This window comes from Barbatula barbatula, assembly GCF_947034865.1.
Source record: "Barbatula barbatula genome assembly, chromosome: 11".
Classification (NCBI taxonomy): Eukaryota; Metazoa; Chordata; class Actinopteri; order Cypriniformes; family Nemacheilidae; genus Barbatula; species Barbatula barbatula.
Window position 1 is genome coordinate 16,638,648 of NC_136774.1, and position 26,818 is coordinate 16,665,465.

At 39.3% G+C, this 26,818-nt stretch overlaps 1 protein-coding gene across 1 annotated transcript in view; it reads left to right on the forward strand.

The window, feature by feature from the left end:
* The window catches only part of iqsec2a (IQ motif and Sec7 domain ArfGEF 2a), a gene marked incomplete at both ends in the record, with an annotated part of 46,407 nt that overhangs the window by 18,013 nt on the left and 1,576 nt on the right, over positions 1 to 26,818 (forward strand). Inside the window, 14 exons of the mRNA XM_079466752.1 lie at positions 18,255 to 18,540; positions 18,980 to 19,180; positions 19,669 to 19,845; positions 20,939 to 21,203; positions 21,425 to 22,214; positions 23,242 to 23,403; positions 23,529 to 23,651; positions 23,727 to 23,893; positions 24,035 to 24,174; positions 24,260 to 24,385; positions 24,556 to 24,655; positions 25,394 to 25,555; positions 25,705 to 25,896; positions 26,302 to 26,351. Of these exons, the coding sequence (XP_079322878.1) occupies positions 18,255 to 18,540; positions 18,980 to 19,180; positions 19,669 to 19,845; positions 20,939 to 21,203; positions 21,425 to 22,214; positions 23,242 to 23,403; positions 23,529 to 23,651; positions 23,727 to 23,893; positions 24,035 to 24,174; positions 24,260 to 24,385; positions 24,556 to 24,655; positions 25,394 to 25,555; positions 25,705 to 25,896; positions 26,302 to 26,351 (2,941 nt within the window). The remainder of the gene's footprint in view (positions 1 to 18,254; positions 18,541 to 18,979; positions 19,181 to 19,668; positions 19,846 to 20,938; positions 21,204 to 21,424; positions 22,215 to 23,241; positions 23,404 to 23,528; positions 23,652 to 23,726; positions 23,894 to 24,034; positions 24,175 to 24,259; positions 24,386 to 24,555; positions 24,656 to 25,393; positions 25,556 to 25,704; positions 25,897 to 26,301; positions 26,352 to 26,818) is intronic.

Here is a 26,818-nt window from a genome sequence, read left to right on the forward strand (position 1 = left end):
TGTTAGTTTAATGTTAGTTTCGGGAACTTCTACATGTTATTGAATTTATTTAATTACTGCTGCTTGGTAATGTGATGTTACTATCTTCTAATCCATTAAACAAAGTAAAATAGGATTAATCATGCACTAAAGGACATGGACGATACCTGAAATCATGCAATCTGTTTTTGAAGCAAGTAGACAATTACCTGGCTGATACAATGAATGACAGCAGCATGATGGGAACACGCTATGCGGGATCAACTGGGTATACTGTATGTAGGAAAACATTTTTATAAAAGGGTTTGTACACCCTGAAATGGTACTACTGTCATCATTTGACCACCCTTATGTGCCTCCAAATCTGAAAAACATTCTGTATGTCGTATTCTCTATAAAAGTGAATGGTAAATATATGGTTTGAATTGACCCAAGAGTAAATACTATCATCATTTTCATTTTAGATAAACTGTTTCGTTTAAGGCTGGTTTGTGCAAATGTAGGGATTGATGTGCGTGCATGTGTATGCCCTTGTTTTTATATCCAAGTGGGGACTTAAACCTGAATGCACACCAACTCATGGAGACAAAAAAGCATAAACATCGTACAGAACAATATTTTCCTGAAATATTTTAAATGCAAAAAGTTTTTTATGATCTTTAGGTTTAGGGGATAAAAAATATGGTTTGTACGGTATAAAAATCTTTAAGCCTATGAACTGTGCCCACGGAGATAATAAAACAGACGTGTGTGTGTGTGAGATATGACAGTAAGAGGAGGTAACTGGATATGTATTACAAGAACGCTTCATAATGTCTCTAAAGTCTCAGCTTTGTTTCTGTCAGGCGCGTCTTGCCACCACTAAGTCATCACAGTAAATCTCACACATGCTGTTCAGATCTGAGCTAAAGGTGTTGCAATCTGCTGCATTTGTGAAGCAGACACACAAGATAGAAAAGCGAAAGCCCAGTTGTTTTTTTTAAGATCTGACTTAAAGGGATAGTTTCCCAAAAAATAAAATTGTGTCACCATTTACTCACCCTCAAGTTGATCCAAACCTGTATGAAAAGACATCATTGACTACCATAGACATTTTTTATTTGTTCTGTTGAACACAAAATTTGATATTTTGAAGAATGTAGTAAGGCAAACAGTTCTGGGACACCTTACTACCATTTACATTTTTCATTGATGTCCCAGAATTGAGAATTGCAATCATTCTTCCAAATATCTTCCTTTATGTTCAGCTAAACAAAGTAATTTAAACAGGTTTAAAACAACTTGAGGGTGATTAAATAATTACAGAATTACAAATTTGGGGTGAGCAATCCCTTTAAGACAAAACTCTAAATATACCTCAAACCTATTTTAAGGGGCCGTATGATGAAGAGCCTGTCTAATATCGACAAAATGTATTTCTATTCACAGCTGTCTTAAAGGTCCGGTCAGTGTGTAGTTTTTCGGAGGATCTGTTGACAGAAGTGCAATATAATATCCATAACCATGTCTTGGTGTATAAAGACCTTACGTAATAATGCGTTATGTTTTTATTACCTTAGAATAAGCTATTTCTGTCTACAGTACATAAACCGCGGGTCCCCTAATATGGAATTTGCCATGTTGTTTCTCCATTTAAATGATTGTTTAAAAATAAAGGAAAGTTTTTTCTTTCACCTGTTACAATATTTGTAAGCCTACCTGTGAAAGCCAGGCTAAGGTTTCATATCGAATTATTAGGTGATGAGCATGTAAATTTGCTTTTAACTTATCACTGTGATTTTAATCTCAATTTAATGCTGTCAAACGATTACTAATATGATTATTGATTTCAAGGTTATATTTTCACACAATGTTCTTTACAGTATGTAGGATGATTTGATGTAGAAAACCGTAAATAACCACTTCAGCTGGGTTTTCACAAGCAGGGTCACAATTTCTTTGTACAGTATGGTCTTCATTTTGCTGTCCCGAGCAAATGTGAATACATTGATCATTTGGTCTGCGTATTACAGAATTTGAACAGCGCTAAATTAAAGCTCTCCTAATGTGGAAGGATGCACCTTGTTCCTAAATTTCTCCATTGCATCTTTTTATCCTGCATTGCAACCAGCCCCTTCACACATGTGTACGCACAAATGTGTGTGTGTGTGTGTGTGTGTGTGCATGTGCACTCATGAGTAACGTGCACACGTGGAAGAGACCTGTCAAAATGCAGACATTCCGCTCCACAGAGAGCGCGAGAGAGAGAGAGAGAGAGGAAGAGAGGAAGGGTGGTGGGTGTGAGAGACACACAGAGTAGACTGTGAAAGGGGTTATTTTTTCCTCCGCTTTTATAAGCCTGAATGGGACTTCTCTCCGGCTGAACGGCGGTAAGATCCTGTTTGTTTGTTGTAGTCATTTGACTCATTGACACTCTGCGTTATTCCATGTTTGTATGTGGCATTCGTGCAGATATTTCACTTTATGACTACACAGCACAATTTTTGTGATAATAGATGAGCTCTACCTCTCCTGCATACTCTGCGCTCACCCAGAACAGGATATATGTTGACCGAAGGCCTTTTTTTAACCCTGCACACTCATGCAATTGTGCAGATCCCTATTTGTCTAATCTGGAAAACGATTAGTTTTTTCACGTGTCATCCTGTTGTCAGTTAGTAATAGTGCTGTCTTTTTCTGTTGTCAGCTTTCTGTAGGGCAGTCTGGAACCGGACAGCTGACTCTCTGAAATCTAGCATGTAGCCCAGTGGTTACTACAGTCTCCACAGTGTGCAGATGCATTGGTTTTTATTATGATTTCAATAGTTTCGTCCTGGTTGCCTTTGTGTAAATGTTGCTTTAAAAATAAACCCAGAAGCCGCTGGGGAAAGAGTGAAGTGTGATGTCTTGTGCCTGAGTGAGACAGATCTCAATAATTTACCCGTTTGGACTAACATCGGGCAGCTGGTTATGCGTCCCTGTTAGCGGTTTAGCTTTTGTTGCAGAAATAGATATGGAGTAATTTTGGAGATTGCTTTCATTTGTCTCTTTATGTTTTGTCCATGCTTTTGTCTTTTAGAGAGAACAAAAGGCAGAAGGTGAACGTCTGCCTGTGTGTGTGTGTGTGTGGTTAGTGTGTGTTTGCAAGAGAGAGAGTGAGTGTGAGGCTATGCAGGTTGAGCACATTAATACTAATACAGGTTGTCTGTATTTGAGTCAGTTAACTGGAACTAATGGAAGATATTAGTTATACAATGTGTTTAAAATGTGGTGCAAAACCGGCTCCATATCAAATCCCCAAAACTTTGGGATCTATTTTATTTTATTGTATATTCGGCCAATCCATGCATGAAGACAGGACAGATAATATGTATTGTATTGTGTTATGAAATGTGGTGTGTGCATTTGTTGGGGGTAGAAGGGGAATGAGGTAGGAAAGACGAAAGCGAGAGAGGTCATGCTGTAAATTAATAATATGAGGAAAAGCAGCTGGTTGCACACAGAATTTGAGAGACTGAGTATGAGAGTTGTTTAAAGAAGAATGAAACCAAAATGATCAGATTTATAGTGAGTGTGTGTCGCCCATGGGTCTCATCTTGTGACGGGAGATTAACTGTTTCGTTGTGGTATCTTCAGTCTCCAAGTACAAGGCTGAAGGGTAATTTAACTTTCTTTCTCTCTCAGTGCTTTCTTACTAGGTCAGGACAAGTAAACCCCCTACAAAGAAATACCGTTGACCTACACAGAGTGATGCGATCAGATGGTTGTACCATGAAACTAAATGACTTTATCACATAATTATATTTCATATATAATATATATACATTTATATTTATAGGGTGCTCCAGGGTATTTCAAACAAAGCCATGCATATTGTTTGACTGAAAAAACAGTCAATTTCATAGCGGTCAGCATACAAACTAAGGCTGGCAAACGATTAATCGCATCCAGAATAACAGTTTGTGTGTACATAATATACAATATATATATATATATATATATATATATTATATACATAATATATAATAAACATATTTAATATAAAGTGTACTGTGCATATTAATATTGTATTTGATAGGGCTTTCAAACGATTCCACATGATTCCACATAAACATACCTGTATACATATTTAGGAAATATTTACTTGTAATTAATTATATTTACCAATAATTTAATTATTTATGAATGTTTATACATTTTTATATATTTTTTCCCATTAAGTATATGCATGTGTATTTATAAATACAAAATTAATATGCACAGTACACAGACAAATTATATTGAGTAAAAACAAACTTTTATTCTGGATGTGATTAATTGTTTGAGAGCCCTAATACAAACCACATGACTGCAGAGAGCTGATTTGTCCATAATGTTGGATCAGCATAGAGCTTTTCAAGCAATCAGTTAATAGCGCGTCATGCATTAACAAATACTCAGCGTGTCCACTGAGAAGTGACTCAACTTTCAACTCAACAAGCTGAAGTCTGTCCAACATTGCGAGACATTGTAATCATCAAATGTTGCGGTCGTTCTTTTGTGACGTGACTTTAAACTTTGATGGATTTAAGAAATTGTTAATTTGCTAATATGTTTCAGTGGCGATGCCTGTGTCGGATTAATCTTGTTTGCTAGACAGCAAAGCGTCAGCTTGTGGTGATCATGAAAGGGAGCTAAACGCAGATTAAAGGAGGCACACATCAAAGGATGAGGGTGTCTTCTCTCTGCGCATGGCTGCTAGATTACGGAGGCTCTGTTAAGCAATGCCGTCATTTGGTGCTTACAGTACAGTAACATTACACTGTATATGTTCTGCTGAGTATAAATGTATTTGTTTTTGCACTGTGTCTTGTTGACTTTTGAATGTGGTCTGTGTATATTTGCTTCTTTGTGTGTACAGTGCTGTATGTTTTATAATAGAAGAGTACAGTTAAATTACAGAAGAAATGCTTTAAGCATAACTTCTTAAGCAAGATGTGAGTAAGTCTGAGTGTGTTAGAGTGCTATGGATGGTTGCCAGGGTATTGCTAGGGTATTTTTGATACTATTCCCGAGATAAAGCTTGGTTTCCTTTATCAACCTCTTTCTCTCTGTTGGCTTGTTTTAGATAAAGTAAAGTATAAAATCAAACCTAATTACGACTCTGAAAATAAAGTAATTTATTGAATGAATATAATTATTGAATTAATTTATAAAATTGAATTGCAAATATATTGTTCTTTCTTTTGCACTTCTGGAAAGTAGCTTTGGTAAAGTTATCTGAAATGTATTCTTATATAGTTGCTGAGCCAGGTTTCTTAAGGAAATCACATTTGTGTTGTGCAGTATGTCATTTATGATGTACTTTTACAGTGCAGTTCACATGTTAAGGAGGTCATGCTGCTTTGAAGCATGTAGGCTGAATTCAGCACAATGGACAGTTCCCTCCATCAGACACCATGGAGAGCTTATATTCAGCCTCTGGATGGGACAGTTCCTGTTATACAGTATGTAAAAGTTTTTCCATTCCTAATTTTAATTTTTGCTGTCCTCATAAAAGTAGAATCCATCTACTGTTGAAACATCTTAATTGATCTGTATGTATAAGATTAATTTATGCCATTAAATCTATTTCAGCTCTTGCACATTATTTGGGCTAGACTTTAATTTCATAAAGTACTTGTTTGAACAACGTGTGATACTACCTACTCGTAGGCCAGTTTAATATACAGATCATATATAAATTCTGTAGGAAATGTTAATAAGGTTAATAATACAAATTATATAATGCATTATAATTGATGGTGTTTAAATGCACCCCTGCCTCTGGCCTGGATTTCAAATGTTTCAATACTTTAACCTGTGTTTTTCAAATTAAAATAAATCAATATTTTACCTTCACATTTAGATCAAAGAACAGAAAAACCCATCATGGGGTTTTGGTATTTGGTAACTCTCATCCTCAAAACAAGGTTAGCTAAAGTACTCGTGTGTGTACTTGTGGTGTATGAGTAAATGTATACATTCGTGTATATGCACATTGTTTATGTGTGATAATATGATTGCTGTATAAGCCCTAAGACTAAGAGCCCTCCCATCTTGCGCCAAATCCTGTAAAACAGTGTGACACCTCGGTCGCCAAGGCAACCCCATTCTTGACTCTGGCTCTCTGCACCCCTCCCACATCCGTTTCTCGGCAACCATCACCAAGCAACTCTCTCCTCCCATTACCCTCTTCTGAGTCCGCCTATTTTAGAGAAAGTGACAACACAGGAAAGGGGGATAAATAGTGGAAGCAATGGGGGAAGAAGGGATAAGAGAGAAGGGCAGTATGATTATAATGATAGGTAAGAGATAGAAATTATGAGAGATTAATTGATAAATGGGATTAGAGTAATGGACAAAAGCAGAGTAAAATGAGAAATAATCACAGAAAGAATACAAAAATGATGGAAATGGAAAACCAAACAGGAGTGGTGGAAAGACAGATGTATCTTTCTTTATTTATCAGTGAATTATTTTCATGCCACATATCAGTCAGAAATATGATAATTGCAGAAAGAAATGTTAATCTTATTTTTAGGACCATTAAAATTTTGCATTCTAACATTGTTTTCATTTGAATGGCACCTAAACTCTTTATACCCACAATTGTTTTACTATAGTGCTGTTGTCCTTTACATTTTTATTCCCATTTTTAACTAACACATTGTTTTTTACATTTAATTCACTTACACTTCAGTTCTCATATTTGTAAAACTGAGAAAATACTTACTATTAATTTATGAGGTGATTTGTTTTCTACATTCCTCTTAGGTGGCTGGACTGGTTGAGTTCTGTGGCCGAGTCTTTCTGATCGCTCAAATGACCTAGTTAGACTTTATTAATATTGCAGTCAGCAGAACATTGTAGCGTTGTTCTTGGAGAATCATGAAAGGGGAAATTCAAGGAGACTGACACTGACTCCACCCACAATGGGAGGCTGTTAGATCACTGTTGAAATAAGGCATCATTACGTTTCCATCATAGGAAGGAAAGCATCACATGGTAACCTGCCGATATTGGAATGGGTTGGTGATGGTGCACACTGCAACAGCTAAACAGTACATTGGACATAAAATAGGCTAATATCAGGAAGGTTTACAATAGATGAGTATCCTTCAATAGACACCCTGTATTATTGTGAGCTTGAGGAACATCATGAGTCTGTTGTATGGTGCACGATTCATCCAGTGTGACAGTAACATTTCATACAACATGCAAAGTGTTTGACTTTTTTAAGAGAATATAAAAACCTGTTTATCTTTAGCTCCTTTATGCTTCCTGCTCCACTGAAATAACAAAATAAATGGAAATAAATGATGCAATAAAATGAAAAAACTTAAAACTGATGTGCCAGATGTGAGGGGGGAGGATCATTTATGCTTATGTCAGGTGTTCGCACTAAAAAGACATCCGGGTGCACTTGAGTATCTGTGCTCAAGCACCTTTAAGATGTTTCTTCTGTCTCTGTGCCTCCTTGTGGTGCAGTGAGAATTGCTAAAGGATAGAAAATGTGGGAAAGCAAACAAGTTGGGGGTTGTTTTTTTTCGTTATTTATTTGTGAATCATGCAGGCATCCTTTCAGGCAATGTGTGAAGAAAATTATGTTTTCATAAGTATCTGTCAGTTAGAATTGGTACGAAAAATGTCCTTAATTCATTTTGACAGAATTTGGAAAAGTCATTCAGCTCACGATTCTCACAGCATTCTGAAATCATGAATGGAATTTCCTTCCCTCGATTTAGTTCAGTTTCAAGTCATTGGAATTAACAGTACCTATAATATAACACGTATCTTATATCTATAACTAAGCAGGTTATAAAATCACAAGATTTAACCATTTGAAAGGTAAAAAAGGATGTGACACAGGAGAGATGAGAGTTCAGAACAGCTTGGGCTCAAGAATAAGACAAATGACAAACATGGGAAGGGGGCATCAAAATGGTGGCTAATGTGAAAGATAATGAATTATATAAAGCTGTCCTTGGGCCAGGGAGAGGGAGAACGAATACGAATATCCACTGTTTGGCATCCCTGTGAAAAATGAAGGGAAAGTTGCCATTCATGAGTTTCTTAAACATGAGAAAAGACAACTTTCACAACGTTGAAAGTAAAATAATCAAAAGCAAAGCATATTCATGTCCGATCAGCGAGAAAATGACACTGTGAAGACAGAAGCAGTTCTTCATCAGATACGAAATTGCGCGTTGACACCACCACATGGTTCCACGGGACCGCGCGAAGAACTGAGATCAGGTCACATGACAATCTGATTGATCTAATGGCACCGAACAGATCCTGTCAGATGATGCATGAGGTGTGGATCATGCGCCGCGATCACAAGGCGGTTTGCCAAGCTCGCCTGGCAGAAGTGTTTTCGCGGTCTGTCTGCTGTGTCACGCTTGCTGCACGAGTCTGAATAATCGAGGGCTGAGGGAGAGAGATGGAGGAGGATAGAGGTTTTAGTGGTGGGATGTTAGGGGGGGCCCGGCGCTTCCCTCGATCATCTCCTCGCTAATGACGGAACATGAATCGCAAATCATGGCATTTAAAACGATCCCCACTACTCTCGCGTGCCGCGATGACCGCTGTCAGCACTCGAGCCAAATTAACAAACGGATGAAATAGCGCTTGCGCATCCGGACCCGTTTCCCGCAACAATGTGGTGCATCAACTGCGCGTCGGATAAGACCCCCGCGATTCTTCATAACAAGCTTGTGTACTGGTAAGAGACAACGTCATATTTTTTTCGGACACGAGTGGTTGTTATTGTGATCATTTTGTTGATCTTCAATAACTGACATCACCATACGCATACAATTTTTAGTGAGTGAATTACAGATATTCATCTACACGAACACCAGAAGGTAATATTTTGAGGCTTGAATAACGTAAAATGAGGTCAAAACTGAGGGGAAATACGCGATAAAGTGCGCAGACGAGTCCTGTGTTCGTTGTCAATGGCAGCAGCGCATTTCTAGCCGCAGAGAAAACGCTCGAGGCCAACGAGTCGAAAACACAGCAACGTTACAGTCAAAGAAAAACGGGCACGGATGTATGCACACGCGTTTACGTTGAGTTATCACTTCTCTGTATACTATAAATGTTGTTTATGAGCTTACGTAGTGAGTCATGAATGTGTGTTCTTGGCAGGACTTGTAGGTCATAAGTTCCCTCAACACAGGGAATGCCCTCATTTGAAACAGCTCTTTAATATTGACTAATATTGATGTTTGTATCATTCTTTAATCTTTTATGAATGCCGAACCGTATGTATAAGCATAACTGTTTACTGTGTTCTATCGTCATGAAATGTTGAATATCTATTTCTGTATGATGACATTTTAGGAATGTTTTACTGTATGCTGTGGAGTTGGTAGAGTAACCTGTTTGAACATAGTGTCCCACCCCTGTCAAAACCTCATGTTGGTTTACCTGTAGTGTAAGGGATACATGATCCAGATTTAAGCCGAGTTGTAAAAAAAACATGATAAAACTCGGAAGAAACAGACCTCGGTGGGCTCACCAAACTCTCTTACTATTTTTCTGGCAGGGGGTCTTTTGAGTCTGTTAGTCTTCTGGTGAGGGGTTTAAACAGCACTGGAGAGATTTCAGATGTTTTTACAAGCTGCTGAGAGTTATGACACTGTCAAAAAGACAGCGAGAGAGTATGTGTGAGAGCGAGAGTGACTCTTCCTCGGCAAATGCGCTGCCAAGTTGCCTCTCATATTTTTTACCTCACATTCTTCTTTATGATGGCAGGATCTGGAGGCTCTCATCCATTGCATTAAGGAATTATTTGTTAAGTCGTTCATCATCCGCGATGCATGATAGTAAGTAAACGTAACTAGATGTGCATGCTGTTATTTCTGTGGAAGGGCCTCAGATCGAGGAGAGTATTATGGGGTGTAGTTAGAGCTGCCATACGGTGGCCAACTGTTTTTTATCATCTCTTGCTATGATTATCATTTGAAGAGCTGTCAGCTCAAGACCTCGGGGGCTGTTTTCTGTGAAATGTGTGTGTGTGTGTGTGTGTGTGTGTGGGGGGGGTGATGTACAGAATAAACTGTAGAGGTTTTAGTATAATTGTCACAGTCTTTAAATAGAATATGAGTGTGATGCATCTTGATGCTTCCTTCGAGGATGAGTATTGGTCACCAAGTGTTTCAACCAATAGCATTGCACCATAGGTTTTCAGTGCAACATCCACAGCGTTTGTCTCTCTCATTGTCCTTCTGTTCATTTATTAATCTTACAATATTTGTTATAGCCTATAATAATAAACACACAATATAATTATATGAGCCATTTTAGCCCAGTGCAAATATAATTTGAAAAGCGTTGCTTTTCCTTTAACTGTATCACATTCACAATTGGTTCATACAATTGGTGCATTTCTTAAGAAAATACACAAAATTTCTTGCGCCTCCGCCTCAGACAACCACGTTGAGCACATCATTCAGTGTTGCCAGCGAGGAGTTCGTCCTGTCAGTGACTGAAAGAGTCAGGAAATATTGATAAAACTGCTCACTTTTAGTAAAAAATGGTTCAAAGGGTGCTCACCGGCAGTGGCTACTCTCATCTTTTCCGGGCCTCCGGCTCGAGAGATTGACACTGAATTCACGGGTTCTCTTACACTGATTTATCTCTTTATGATATTGCAGTGTGTCGCGAATCGTTGAAATCTGTCACAACTATTAATACTAGCTTTCTTTACAAGACACACGATTAAATGAAACAAAGCACTTCCATAGCCCTACTGTTGAAAATTGCTGTAGATATCTTGTCTCTAACCCAGTGGACACTCGCATGCAACCGCTCATGTGACATTACGTGAAATTAAGACTTGAATGTTAATGTTTACACTATCTGGATCATCTCCCACCTAGTGCACTATGTGTCAATCACCATGTAGGACATAATAAATGTGCCAACAAGTGGCCGATACGCCGCTTTCGCACCTCTCATAGTGAAGCGGGCGGGAGATTCTAAAGTGGATTTGATTGGACGAGAACTGTGACGAGAGGCTGAAGTGTAGCGTAACGTCATGGAATATCTAAATCTTTTGGATCGCATGTTCCAGACAGCTTTGAACGCATATATCTTCTAAATGGGAATTTGTCTGCGCGTTTGAGGATCAGTTTATTGACGTCCTTAAGGCTAATTTACTTTTAGCAAGGAAAAAAGGTTTATGTAACTTACATTATATGTGACATTCCTCAAAATATATTTTTTCTGTCCCACAGAAGTAGTCAAATACAGGCTTTGAATGACATGAGGGTGAATAATGATGACTTTAAATTCAATTTTATAATCATGCTAGCCTCATGCCCAGTCCTACTCAAATAAACAGAATATCTGAACAAACTCAACAAAGGTGGGCGGGAGCTGTTCTGCAGGAGAGTGAGGCAAATAAACAAAAACATGTGCAGTGTGAGCTTGCTCACTGCGCTACACATGTTAAAACAGTTGGGTTTAAATGTTCACTGTACACTGTAGCTAGTTTCCAATTTACAGTAGCTCACTGTTGAAGACATACACCACTTTATTCAATCAGAAATGAAATTCAGATCTCCATCAGACATATATTTCTGGTTGAGATGTTTTAATTCCAATTTATTATTATTCAGATTTTTAACAAATGTACTAGGCAGCAGTCTCGTTAAATTCAGATGCCTGAAATGCTTGGGCTAAAATGTATCATTATATTTATTTTTGAACATTCATTCTGTTCCAATACATCTTAGGAGTTGTTGTATTTTTAGCAGTGCGGCTATTTTAAACCCAAAACATTAATTTGGTCTGATTCTCTTGTCTGTACCACTGAAGCTGTGATCCGGTTCGGTGTGGATGACAAGCTGCTAGAGGTTGTGCAAAAAAAAGACAGTGGAACAATAACAGCGCTCTGTGTCGTGACAGGCAGCGTTCTTCCTCTCCAACAACGTGTTTTCAAGCTGAGCCTTTACTAATGAATGCTGAGATAATTCTTAGGGCTGCTTCAGCAGTTCTGGGCTGTAGATTAGACAGGAAGTGCTTAGAAGTCTGCCAAATGCTGCATTTTAAGGGAGTGAAGAAGTGACGTATTTTCTCTTTTGGCTTCTAATGCTCGCTGCATGAAGATTTGTAGTTTGCTGAGTGTGCAAAACGAATGCTTTATGATTCACTCCACAAAAAAGAAGTGTTTTGTTGTATCGCGACGTCGAACAAGAAATAGAGATGATTTCTGATTTTCTATTTTTTTTTATAATTTTTTAAATACATGTATACTACATTCTCAGACTGGCACATTCACACACTGACAATATTTCTCACACTTTTACCTTTACACACACACGCACACACATCACAATTCCTACGAGGAGACAGATGAGTCAGATATGTTAACATTCCATTTTAGCAGAAAACCATGTGCCTCTCAGTGTGAATTAAATCTACACAATGCATGAAGGTGCATAGTGCAGCTCTCTTGCTTTTATTTATAGTAATTCGCCTATTTCACAATATGGACCGGAAGTAGGAAATCGCAAGGCTGCCATAGCATTTATTCATTCAGCGTTTTTTCTCACAGGCATTCATTTTATTTACCAAAAGCAACAGTACCATACAGTATGTTGTCCAATTTGTTCATGGTGTACTGGGAGATGTAAAAATAGGGAAAACAAACGATTTAGTTATTATCGAGGTCTGATTTATGTTAGACAAATCAGCATAAAGGGAGCGCTACAAACCTAACTGATCCTAGTCTCTGCAACTGTTCTGTGAAGTGAACGGAGCTAGTGCATTGATCAGACAAGCCTTTGCCCTACTATCGGTTTGTACACGTCACGCTGTGAAATAGGTCTATAGCTCTCCCAAGATTAAAATTTGTGTTTACTTGCACTCATGTAAGTTAAAATGCCAATTGCTCTGAAATATCATGTACATTCAAGTTCACAGAAAGAAGTTTGCACACATTTCTTGAATATGTAGACAGATATTCATCCATCTATCCATCACCTTCTACTAACCAAATAAAGATTGAGTTAATGAAGACACAATGTTCATTTTCAGGCAAACTATTCCTTTAATACGAATACTTCAGAAGAAATGTGAAATGTGACGGTTCTCTGTGTTCTGTGCTTAATGAAACAACAACATTCTTTTTACATCCTTACTGAACATGTCTCACATAAAACCCCTTTATACTTAAGGCTACTGATACATAATAGCCTGTTATCATGAAATGATTGTGATTTTGAATCCTGAACTAATAAAACATGATGGGGAAAATCAATAAGAAAATATAGCTCAGAGCTGTCTCAGGATAACCCCCACCCTTGTCTATGGGAAAAAATGTTTGTATTCTCCTTAACCAATATGCCAGTAAAGATCATTTGCATCCATACCGTTTAAATGAGCGTTGTGTTTTTTTATCTATGGGCTTATTGACAAAAATCAAAGCGTTAAAAATTGTCTTTACAATGTAATGTAGCATTACTACACTGTAGCTTGGTTCCTTTGATAGTTTTTTATTCTTTATGCAATATCTGTATGTGAATTGCTTGTTGAAGTGTCACAGATTAATTGATGTATAGATCATACATAGAACTGGCTGAAAAAGCAATTCAATAACCCTGGTAAGATCAATGGATCACTCTTTCACTCTTTATTTGTCAGTCCTTTAACTTTTTCATTTCAGTCTTTAAATGTTATCTGACAGCTTTCTCAGTACGTACCAGTTCATTTGAAATAAAGTGGTTGCCTTTGCATATGTCCAGTATTTTCCTAAGGGCTGTAGGTTCGAAGCATGGTAGCTGGTTTAAGCTGGTCCTGAGCTGGTATAGGACCAGCTTAAACCAGCTCCGGACCATCTAAAGGGCCCACGTGACCAGCTTAAACCAGCTACCATGCTTCGAACCTACCTAACCAGCATATGTTGGTTTTTTTCAACAGGGTTAGAACTACTCTGCTGTTTTGACTTATTGACTGTTAATAAAATGTCCCAGTATTGTGTGTCCCAGTCTGTGCTCACTTCATTCATTAAAATACATCAGCTCAGCTCCGTATAAAGCGTTTAGACATAGCGAAAGTATGCACATTGAGACTCTCTATATCTTACTCTTCGTGAAATCAGCAAAACCCTCGGTGAGAATTAAATGTTGTAAAAACACAATCATGTGATGTTTGTTTGTTTAGATCAAATGCTCTGTAGTTTCATGATAATGATTTCCTAGATTTCCTAGCAGGTTACAGTAACGGTCACTGCTGCCAAACTCGAGTGGCAATCTGAGTGACACTTTTAATTAACAGCTATTCACTGACTCACACAGAAATATTTATTTCCATCAGCGACTGCCCAGGGGTGTCCACACAGATCCAAACGTGCATGCTTTTCTCTCAGTGCATTTTCACCCTCGCACAGGCTTATGAAATGGTTCATGTTCTTCATCAGGTTACTCAGCTTGTGTTTTATTTTTGTAACAAAGACTTAGAATACAGACATGTATCTGTATTTCTCCGTCCCTCAGTATAAACCCATGTATTTATATTTATTATACCCAGTTACAATACGTAATGTAAGATTATTTAACACATGACAATTAAGCCTTATTGCAATAAACCAACAAATATATTTTCTTCTCGTTTTTAAGAGATCAAACACATTCACAGCCATCTCAGCACTTGAATCTGTCCATATTTGATGTGCAGGCTTTCAGATGCACGGTCATCTTGGGTTTCCATCTCCTCCTGAAACGCTTGACTGCTCTGTGCTCTTTAAGAAAACATAGATGCCCTGAATATTACATATACTTTGCGGAGCCATCAGGACAGACAGCTTTTATGCTTCTCAGTATTGTTGGTAATTACAATACTATGTGGAAATTGAATATTTTGGGAATTTGTAATAGTCTGTACGGCTTAAAAATCTGTTAAGGTTTTAATCAAGGCAATTATGCATACGTTACGTAGAGATCATCGTTGTCAATCACCATACATTTACATTTTACATTTAGTCCTTTAGCAGACGCTTTTATCCAAAGCGACTTACAGATGAGGAAACATTGGAAGCAATTATAACAACGATATAACAACGAATTATAACCAAAATCAAGAGTCAAAGTGGACACGCAGTACATCACCTCAACATATCGAACGAAAATGTAAGAATATATGACGGCATAAGAAGAAACCTGCCACTACTGGGGCTTTTTAACCCATCTAAAAGGCATGCCCAATGAAGAGATGTATTTGTATTTCTTCGGTTTCAGATTTGTACGATTATTACTCGATAATATTGTCATTTATGTACATAATTTTAAGCCTACTTTTGGGATTATGACATGTTAACTTTGTGTTTTATGTCACGAGTGTACCGAGCGCGTCTTTGGAGTTTGTTTCAGAATCAGAATCAGAACAAGCTTTATTGCCAGGTGTGCTTACACACACAAGAATTTGTCTTGGTTACAGAAGCTTCCAGTACACAAGTAAGGTTACAAGACAAGTAACAATCAACAAAGGCAACGAAAGTACAGAAGAAAAATAAAAGTTAAGCACACAAAGGTGAAAGTGCAGTGTGACAGAAGAGCTCCGGAATTTTTGTTTAAAATATACAAGTTATGAGTTTATATATGTGAAATGTCTGAGGGAAAGTATTGCACACATTTATTGCACTGTAGGGTGTATGATATGTATATACAGATTCTATGAGATTCTACAGGTGTTTAAAATATACACATTTTAAGGTGCTATATACGAAAAATCTGGCACAAAAATATTGCACACATTTATGGCAAAAGGTGAACATTTAACTGTTCATGAGGTAGATGGCCTGAGGAAAGAAGCTCTTCCTGTGTCTGGATGTTTTAGTGCTCGGTGCTCTGTAGCGTCGAGCAGATGGTAAGAGTCCAAACAGAGAGTGTGCTGGGTGTGAGGGGTCCAGGGTAATTTTGTGAGCCCTTTTACCCACTCTGGATGAGTACAGTTCGATGTGTTTGACTACACATTTGGTTTACCAATTCTTTGAATATAACCATCATATAACTGGGGAGGGGACCCAAAGCTGCGTTAGCCCAGGGCTCCGAGAAGACTTAACGCGGCACTGAAGATAAATTATATCTAAAATAAACACTCATTTTTAATGAAATAGCAAGAATTGTTATCCCAGTCCCATGTATATGTGTGTATGTATGTATGTATGTATGTATGCGTGTCTTTGAGTTTCTTGTCCTGAGCTTGGAGACAGCACAAGACACACACACACATATACCAAGATTCTACTATAGCTGCACATGCGTGTTTAGCTAACTCATATATGCACACATGCTGATCACAACAGGACTGCACGACTGGACTTTTCTGCACTTTCCCTGGATGTGCTACATCACACACGCACACCAAGAAAAAAGAAGGATGTTTGCAGAGTTTTATTGACTACATAGGATGTGGGTGTGTGTGTTTTATTGAGAAAGATGTTTTGCACGTCAATTTTAATGTGCATTTTTGTAAAACCTTTTCACAGGCTGAATCAAAGGCTGTAAGGATTATATTCTGAACGTTTTGCAATGTAGCAGCAAAATACTTTTGTATTATTGGTTGCTTTTGCATCTATTGTTTGAAGCAGTTGTTTGTGAAATTCAGCTGTTGCCATGTTGGTAGTTACCGGTCCCCTGGTATGAGGAGACTCTTATGTGTGTGTGTTGATATGGTGTCGCTAGTAAACTGCAATCGTACTGCAGTCACTGACAGATACTCAATGCGGTCATCAAATAACTCACCAGCATGAAACTGCTGATTCCAGAACAGCTCCTTAACAAATACGCGGTCGCTGTCATACGGCTGCAGACATCATGTGTGAGTGTGTGTCTACCTCTTTAACCATGTGGTTCCTTCGAAGGACCAAACTCTCGCACAGAGCCCATGCTTACATGTGAGTAAATGACTGAAAACAGTTGAAAACAATGAGGATTAAATAATGTTAAGCTGTGGGAGATACAGTAGGTTTTGTAATATGGCTGTGATCTGTTGTAATCGGGTTCAGATAAATGGTTTGTTGTTTCAGTTTAATACATTGTATTTGTAATTGTATTTCCCAAGCGTTTGCAACTTAACTGTGTTAAGAAAACATATTTGGAGTAATTAAAAAAGATAATGAGAAATATAAGAAAAAGGAATAAAGATTTAATTCAGTTCAATTATTACAAATGTGACCATTCATACACAAGTACATTTGAATGAATTATAAACAACATAGTTTCGCAACATTAGAGTAAACTGCACCGACTTCCCCTTATACACCCACTTCCAGTGGGTACGGAAAGTATTCAGACCCCTTAAATTTTTCACTCTTTGTTATATTGCAGCCATTTGCTAAAATCATTTGTTCATTTTTTTTCTCATTTGTGTACACACAGCACCCGCTATTGACAGAAAAACACAGAATTGTTGACATTTTTGCAGATTTATTAAAAAAGAAAAACTGAAATATCAAATGGTCCTAAGTATTCAGACCCTTTGCTGTGACTCATATGCTGTGACTCAGGTGCTGTCCATCGCTTCTGATCATCCTTGAGATGGTTCTACACCTTCATTTGAGTGCAGCTGTGTTTGATTATACTGTTTGGACTTGATTAGGAAAGCCGTTAATGAGCAATAAAAATGAACTTAAATAATTTTAGCAAATGGCTGCAATATATTAGAAAGAGTGAAAAATGTAAGGGGGTCTGAATACTTTTCCATACCCACTGTATATTTCTAGTTCATGCTCTCTCTCTCTCTCTCTCTCTCTCTCTCTCTCTCTCTCACTCTCTCTCTCACTCTCTCTCACTCTCTCTCTCTCTCACACTCTCTCTCTCTCTCTCTCTCTGACTCACCATTGGATGAGTCAGGTCTTATAATGTTTTTGCTGGCCTCTTACTTGACTGCACATGCCACTGTTTCTCCTTCCAACTTTCTCTCTCTCCCTTTTTCTGTGTCTCACTATGCACCATGTCCTCTCTTCATTTCTCTTTCACACTCCCTCCATCTTCTCTTGTTTCTCTCTCGTTCTCTTGTACTCCGGCCAGATGGTTGATCTCTGGCTGGGCTGCGAATGGGCATTTGAAATGCCAATGTTGGTTAGTTTGATAGTATGTTTGTCTACACAGAACAGTTTTAATGCCAAAGTTACAGACTTGTTTTAGTATCAGCTTGTCAACAAAAATGTCTGTTTTTGGCAGTTGTTGACCTAAAACTCTCTCTCGCTCTCTCTCTCTCTCTCTCTCTCTCTCTGTCTCTCTCTCTCTCTTTCTCTCTATTAGTGTGGAAGGAGATCCTCAGTGTCCTAACACGGGGAGCTTTTCTGACAGCACCTGCAGTCAGGGCCCGTACCTGGGCAATTCGAACCGCTACGGGAACATTCGAAACGTTCCGGGCCCACAGGGGCCTCCTGTGGCTCCTCCAAGCCCAGCAAGTCTGGCCTGGGCACAACGGACCCGGCACCAACCCGCAAGCCTGGCACTCCGCAAGCAAGAAGAAGAGGAGAGCAAGCGCTGTAAAGTGCTGTCTGACAGCTATGAGCTCTCCACTGACATGCAGGACAGGAAGGTGCGTGACGATTAAATGCTGTGACTAAATGCTGTTATCATCTGTGTCTCCTTCTTCACTGAGCTTGTCTGTATTGGTTGGTTGCTATCTGTCTCATGACCTGCAGCCTTCTGAAAAGTTAAAATATTTTCCTCTCGATGTGGCGAAGGCGCACATAAAAAAACGAAATGAGCATCGCGAATTGGGCATGGCCCCTTACACACCCAAGTGTACTATGGTCATACCATGGTTCTTCTCTGTAAATGTAGTAATGTAAATCCTTTTATATGTCAAAACACTGTTAAATGGGTAATTTAGTTTTTGTTGTCAGATCTGTTATTGTTGAGCCATGCTAGCAGTACACAGTTTTTCTAATTCAGATTTAGTTAAAACTACATTACTGATTTTAAGAAACCCTGTTTCTTTGTCTTGCTCTTGTCATCTTCATCGTCTTCATCAGGTGGAGATGCTGGAGAGGAAGTATGGTGGCTACTTCCTGAGCAGGCGAGCGGCTCGCACCATACAGAGGGCGTTCCGGCAGTATCGCATGAAGAAGAACTTTCAAAGGCTGCGCAGCTCTGCCTCTGAAAGCCGTATGACGCGTCGGATCATCTTGTCGAACATGCGTTCACAGTACTCGTTTGACGAGCGGCAGCCACATGTAATGTTATTATGAACACAAAATGCATAAACATTCAGACATGAATACATGTATTTATAGGTTAAGGTATGTGTACATCATTTTAACTTCAGAAAATGTATTTATTATTTGTTTATTGTATTTATTTGTACTAGTAATTATGGAGAAATATATATGGCCATTCTGACCACAAGCAGGCTTGTTGATACACTTAAGCAATATTGAAAGACGGTTGGCTTGAAAGGCCATCTCTAATGAGAGTTATTGAGAGTCAAAACCCATTCTTTCATTTGTGCAAAAATTAAAGTTCACCAGGGTTAATGTGCATAATTTTTACACTAGCTGCATCTCAGTTATGCACATAAGCTAGCAAATTGATCAAATGCACAGTTAATTTTATCGCTTTCCTTGTTTTGAATACATCCTCTTCCTTTTGCCTCCTTTGGACTACACCTGACTGTACACGAAAATAACAGACCAAAATTCTGTCTTTGCCTTGATCTCCTCAGGTTCAGCCCCAGACTCCCCAGCAGCAGCATGGTCGATATAGCAGTCATCACCCATCAACCTTGGGCACAGCGGGCCAGCCAGGAACTCCAGACACACAGCAGGAGTCCGATTCACCTGCCCACTGTCCTTCAGACAGGGAGGAATACTCACATGCAGACGACGCCTTTAACAAACAGGTGAGAGGAATTTGCATATATATGATATATAATAAGTGGTATGATTTTGCTTGCTTTAACAATATATATTTTTAGATTTTTATGTGTGATGATCGTGACTGCAGTGTTAGGTTTATTTCAGTGTAGTTGTAGAAGACATGTATAAGGTTAAAACCAAATTAGAGATTGGCTTAGAGGGCTTGGTTTAAATTAGCTTTAGGTGTTGCATGGGAGACATATGTTGTGTTACAGCTGACTACTTTGACAATATGGCTTTGTTCACACTGAACAATAGATCTAATTTGGTTTTTCAGATCCTATATTTAGAACCGACTGTCATTTTGCAAGTGATGAAATCGAATCCGTTTCAGACAATGTAGTCAGTATCTGGTTGCTATAGTAATGATGAATGTGTCACCATGAGGTCGAGAGATTTTCTCATACAATAACTGGGAGTAGCTGTCAGTGTGGAAAAAAAGAATGGAAAACTCAAGACGGTACTAAACCCAAAGGTCTGACAGCATTGTCCGAAATATGCATAAGATACACTGTGTCCAATTCTACTGACTATATTCTGTTTACTTATTTACAGTACTGTTCACTACATAGGGAATGTCACATGTGAAATGTCAGGTGTGAATATTTAGTGTACTGTATGTTAAGAGACTGGGGAATGTGGAATGTTTTCTTCATTATTTTATGAAATACTAAAAATATAAACTAATACAATTATAAATGACTTGAAAATCATTCACACATTCCAGGCAGGTTTGTGGTTGTAAACATATTTGTGTTCTTTAGCTGTTCAGACTATAAAAAATTAAATCTATTTGATTCAGCCAGCAATACACGAACTTGGGACTTACATTTCATTTAGCATATGCTTTTTTCCAAAGCAATAGAACATCGCCTTGACCGTCTCCTTGGAGCAACCTTGTTTTAAATTCTTTGCAAACAGACACAATGGTCATTACATTCATCTAGTCATTATTCGATGCAGTGCACATCTATAATAGATGATTTCTACCTAAACGTGCTAAAGTTTAACCATCCTCAACCCTAAATTGACTAGCGCTAATGCTAGGATCATTCTGAATGTGTGCTTCCTTTGTAGGTGACGTCTTTGGCTGACTCAATGGACGACACTCTGACATGTCAGTCAAGCCGAGGGGAATCTCAGGATGGTGGTGGGGCCGGAGAGGAATCCGAGGATTTCGGAGAGTGCGTGTGGAGCAACAAAGCTACCCCACGCAGGGGTGTCTTGGGGGAGCAGGGGCGACTGGGCGTCATGCACGAAGACAGCACTGCCACCACGTACAGCGATGTCACGCTTTACATGGATGATGGGATGCCGTGTTCGCCGCTGTCCATTGATGTCAGTCAAGCCGAGGGGAATCTCAGGATGGTGGTGGGGCCGGAGAGGAATCCGAGGATTTCGGAGAGTGCGTGTGGAGCAACAAAGCTACCCCACGCAGGGGTGTCTTGGGGGAGCAGGGGCGACTGGGCGTCATGCACGAAGACAGCACTGCCACCACGTACAGCGATGTCACGCTTTACATGGATGATGGGATGCCGTGTTCGCCGCTGTCCATTGATCGAGTTCCCTCTAGCACAGACACAGAGTACTGGGGCGTCAGCAGCGGTGTCGGAGGTCGCGAGGACAGTCGAGACACAGAGGGCGGGGGCAGCAATAACAGCCGGCGCAGCACACCGTGCACCGAATGCCGGGATTACCGTTTACGTGGATCGCACCTCCCTGTTCTCACTATAGAGCCGCCTAGCGACAGCTCCGTTGACTTGAGCGACCGCTCAGATCGTGGCTCTCTCAGCAGACAGATGCTCTACGAGCAGGAGCCAGCAAGTGGCGGATCGCCCCAGGGAACTCTCAAACACAATCCCGCCTCTCGCACGCCCAATCCATGTACGGCACAGGGCCAGGCTAGACCTTCGGGCCGTCCCATCCCTTCGCCTCTGCCTGCACATCTACCACACCACGCTATGATGCACCATCATCATCACCCGCACATTCACCATCCACTGCAGCACCACCCGTTACCACACATGCATCACCCCTACACAGATCCCACATCACCCTCCCCCACCCAACCTCCACTTACGCCACTGTCGTCTTCCTCTTCTGCACCGTTGCCGCCTGCTGGCATGGAGCACTCTGATGGGGACAACGATTCTCTGAACTCTACCACTAACTCTAATGAGACCATCAATTGCAGCTCAGGCTCCTCATCCAGAGACAGTCTGAGAGAGCCATTGCCTCCGCTAGGAAAACAGACCTATCAGAGAGAAAGCAGGCACAGCTGGGACTCACCCGCTTTTAACAATGATGTGGTGCAGAGGAGGCAGTACCGCATTGGACTCAACCTCTTTAACAAGTAAGAGGCTTCTGCGGGGAGATGCGTATGTGCATTGCATAAAAGAAATGCACTGTATGTACATTTGCTTGCTATATTCATATACAAAGAACTAAATAGCAGAGAAAATGTTAGGGAAGTAATGATGCAATCAGCTATTATATGATACACAATACAAGATTCATTCAAATTTTATAAATTTAAATAAAAAAAACTAAATATCAGATACCAGGTTTATTTTGTTACATAAATTTTTTTAATAACATTTGTTATTTTTAAAGAATTTATAACATTCAAGGTTTAGTGAAACTTTCTATATGTAAATTAATACAAATTAAATAAGTCTGTGACTGAACAATAAAACCAAATTTGAACATACAAAATAAAATTAAGGAAGGAATTTCGGAAGCTAAACCCTTAAACATCTTGAAGGACATAAAAAAACATGATTAGTTGACATAGGCCATGTGTTTGAAGTTCAACCAATAGGATTCAACTACCATACATCGCATTATGTGTTCGACATCATGCACTGGCTCAAGAACTGACATCAAAGAACCGCAAGAGCGATTCAAAAGAAAACTGCTTAAGATCGGAAAGAACTATGAAGTTGAACACCTATTATAAAAACCTCTGCCATAGCTCTTTTATACATATCTTAAAAGTTTTGTATTGTATAACACAATTTATGAAAACAGCCCTGGTAGAGGTAAATAGAATATGAATTATTAATGCCAATGCGTTAAGATTAATCAGATTCTGTTCATTTTTCAAAATGAATCCTTATGAGATCAAAAATCAAGTGGATTGTAAGATCAAGTGGCAAAGATCAATAAAAGGCAGGACGATTCAACTCAGAATTCAAAAAACGAAAATGTGGATTAAAATGTAATCTTTTTTGCTCAAGACATTTTTGTCTGTATATCCATCTTTAATAAAATGTAATGGTTTAATCACTTTATTTGATCATTGTTATACCGGAATGAAGTTTTAGATCACGGTCATCTCTGTCTCACTTTGTTTTACTCTCACTCTCTTTGTCTTCCAGGAAACCAGAGAAGGGCATCCAGTATCTGATAGAGAGAGGGTTTGTATCAGACACACCTGTGGGCATTGCACGCTTCATTCTGGAGAGGAAAGGCTTGAGTAGGCAGATGATTGGGGAGTTTCTGGGAAACCGACAAAAACAGTTCAACAAGGACGTATTGGAGTAAGAAATGATCTTTTTCTTGTCTTGTGTTTGATGGTCCGTATGCTGCATAGATCGGCACACTAGCCCAAAGACAAAAATGTCTGTCTGAAAAGAAATGATATTTATAGTTATTTTCATTTTAGCTGTGTGTTGGATGAGATGGATTTCTCAGGGATGGATTTGGATGACGCTCTGAGAAAGTTCCAGGCTCAGATTAAAGTTCAAGGAGAAGCTCAGAAAGTAGAGAGACTGGTGGAGGCATTCAGGTATCTCCTTTACACGTTCACGTCCTGTTTTGTTTTTTAATCGATTTTACACATTACACTTTCTCTTTCTCACAGTCAGAGATACTGTGTGTGCAACCCAGCGCTCGTTCGTCAATTTCAGAACCCGGACACGATCTTCATCCTGGCATTTGCCATTATTCTCCTCAACACGGACATGTACAGTCCAAATGTCAAAGCAGAGAGGAAGATGAAACTGGAGGATTTCATTAAGAACCTCAGAGGTGACCGTACACATCCATCCACACATCAGATTCTAAATGGCTTTAGCTAAATCAGATGAGTTACTGGATTTCACTGTGCATTTCTGATTTCGTTTTATTTCAACCGCTGTTTTTATCATCTATTTTTGCTCACGACAACAGGGGTGGATAATGGACAAGATATTCCCAGGGATTTGTTAGTCGGGATCTACCAGCGAATTCAAAAATGGGAGCTCAGGACAAACGATGACCACGTGTCTCAGGTTCAGGCTGTGGAGAGGGTCATCGTGGGCAAGAAGCCTGTAAGAAAAACTGCTACTCTTGTAACCTATCTGATGTGTGGCATATTTCTGGTTGACACCCCATTTTGTCTGTGTGTGTGTGTAGGTGCTTTCTTTGCCCCATCGTAGGCTAGTGTGCTGTTGTCAGCTGTATGAAGTCCCTGACCCCAATCGACCTCAGCGGAGTGGAGTTCACCAGCGGGAGGTCTTCCTCTTTAATGACCTGCTGGTGGTGAGTCTTCGTCACATTGATGTAATTACGGCGCAGCTTCTAATCTTTTTAAATAAAAATAATACTTATATTGATGTAAGTCGCTTTGGATGAAAGCCTCTGCCAAATGCGTAAATGTTAAAGATTGTTATAAATACAAAGGCAAACATCTCTCGTGTTTCTATCTGCAGGTAACAAAGATCTTCCAGAAGAAGAAGACTTCTGTGACGTACAGTTTCAGACAGTCTTTTCCCCTGGTGGAGATGCAGGTTCATATGTTCCAGAACTCCTGTAAGTATATTCATCCCTCCATCTGCCTCACCATCTGCCCCTCCTTCTTTATTTATACCATCGCTCCATCCCAACTCGGTTTATTCTTTCCGTGCTCATCCACTCCAGCTCTCCATTGGAGTTCGCCACTTTGGCATCATCTGCTCCTTGGTGTTAATAGCTGGTGTTTGGGTTTCTAGTTGTGTGTGAGGTTAAAAAAAGATGTGGTACATTTTGAAATATACTTCTGACAGATCTTATTGTTTGTGGTGTTGTTTTTGAAGATGCACTTTAATTTGGACTATTCTGCCTTTTTCTCTATCTGGAGTGCATTGCGACACATCTTTAAATAAAAAGTTTGTGAAAACTAGTTAAACATCCTCTAAATTAAGTGAAATGAAAATTAAAAAATTAAGAATATTTTTAAGTAGGAAAAGCCTAACAATATTTTATTAGATTTTTTAGTCATCATTTTTATTCTTCACTAGTAAATATTTCTTATATTAATGATAGAAAAATACAACAGTATGAATTATAAAAAAATATTTTGCAGTGTGTTTTTCCACTGAATGTGTAAGGTCACTGGCTTTCCTACTGAGTGTTTTTAGAGGACTTGATGTTTATATCTGTTGATTTTGTCAGAATGAGAGATCTATAACTACTTACATAAGGCAAAGCCCACCCCTTTGTATCTGATTCTGTCTAATTGACCGACTTTTACCCTCTATCTCACTCTCTCTCTCTCTTCCGCTCTTCCAGACTACCCTCACGGTATTAGACTGACATCTGCAATGCCAGGCAGCGAGTTGAAGGTTCTGATCGTGTTCAACGCACCGAGTCAGCAGGACCGAACACGATTCACCAGCGACCTGCGTGAGAGCGTCGCTGAGGTTCAGGAAATGGAGAAATACCGTGTGGAGTGTAAGAAACCTTCATATTCTTTGCCTGAGCCAAAGTGACCACTAACTAGATTTTGTCCTGCAAAGATAATCACAGAAATGTGCTTATGGTCACAGTAATATTGTTACAGTCGGATGTACCAGTATTAACTCCACTCCTCTCCTCTGTAGCCGAGTTGGAGAAGCAGAAAGGTGTGATGCGTCCAGGGCTCCTCAGTGGAGATGTGGGTGGGGTCGGTGGGATGAAGACTGAGGCTGTGAATGGCACTCTGGGTAGACCCAGTCTCGATGACACGTACACAGCGGGGGAGGGGCTTAAACGAACAGCTCTTAGCTCCTCACTGAGAGACCTTTCTGAGACAGGTAAAACACATTTAAATACGATATAACATACCTTTGTTTTCACATTATCTTTGTTCAGAATTTAAAACCACTAAACATACTCTTATACACATTTTGGGCGTGGTTAGCAGTTTAACAGAACATTTTATTTACATTGGGAGATATTAATGGATCCACAACAGTTTTATCATGACAGACATTTAGGCACTGGTGTGGAGTGCTGAGATTCTATGCGACAAACACTGCCATCTAATGGCGTTATTTGTATTTGCTTTTGTATCTGTATTTGATTCATAAATGCACGAGTTCGATTTTAAGTTTTAAGACATTATTTGCAAACTAATCATCAAGGGACGACCATGAAATAAGTATATTTCTCTGTGACATTTGACCCTGACCTGGATGTGCTTGGTTGGTTGGGTACAGGAAAGCGAGGCCGTAGAAACAGCGTTGGTTCTATGGATAGTACCATTGAAGTAAGTCAGGCTGCTGTAGTGAACGCCCGTGATTACGTTTAAATGGACGGATCTTGTGTTGAAGCTTTAACAACTGCATGCAGCATGACTCCAATATGTTTCTGAGTTAAAACAGCTTTGCATGACTTTGTGGTTGTTGTCTCATGAACAGTTGTGTGTTTTATGCTTCGGTCTGAATTGTCTTTTTATAATACAGCCTTGGCCATAACAATAAACATTTATCTGTTTTTGCTATGCCTGCTGAATGTATTCCAGAATATTCACTGTGTGCACTTACTGTCAACAACTACAGGGATGGTTCACACAAAATTTTTAATTCTGTCATCAATCCCTCAGATTGTTCCGAATTCCTTTGTTCTGCTGAACAAAAAGGAAGATATTTGGAACAATGTCAAATCTCATCCCCTATTGACTCCCATAGTATTTATTTTCCCTTCAATGGCTGTAAATGGGGGATGAGATCTGAC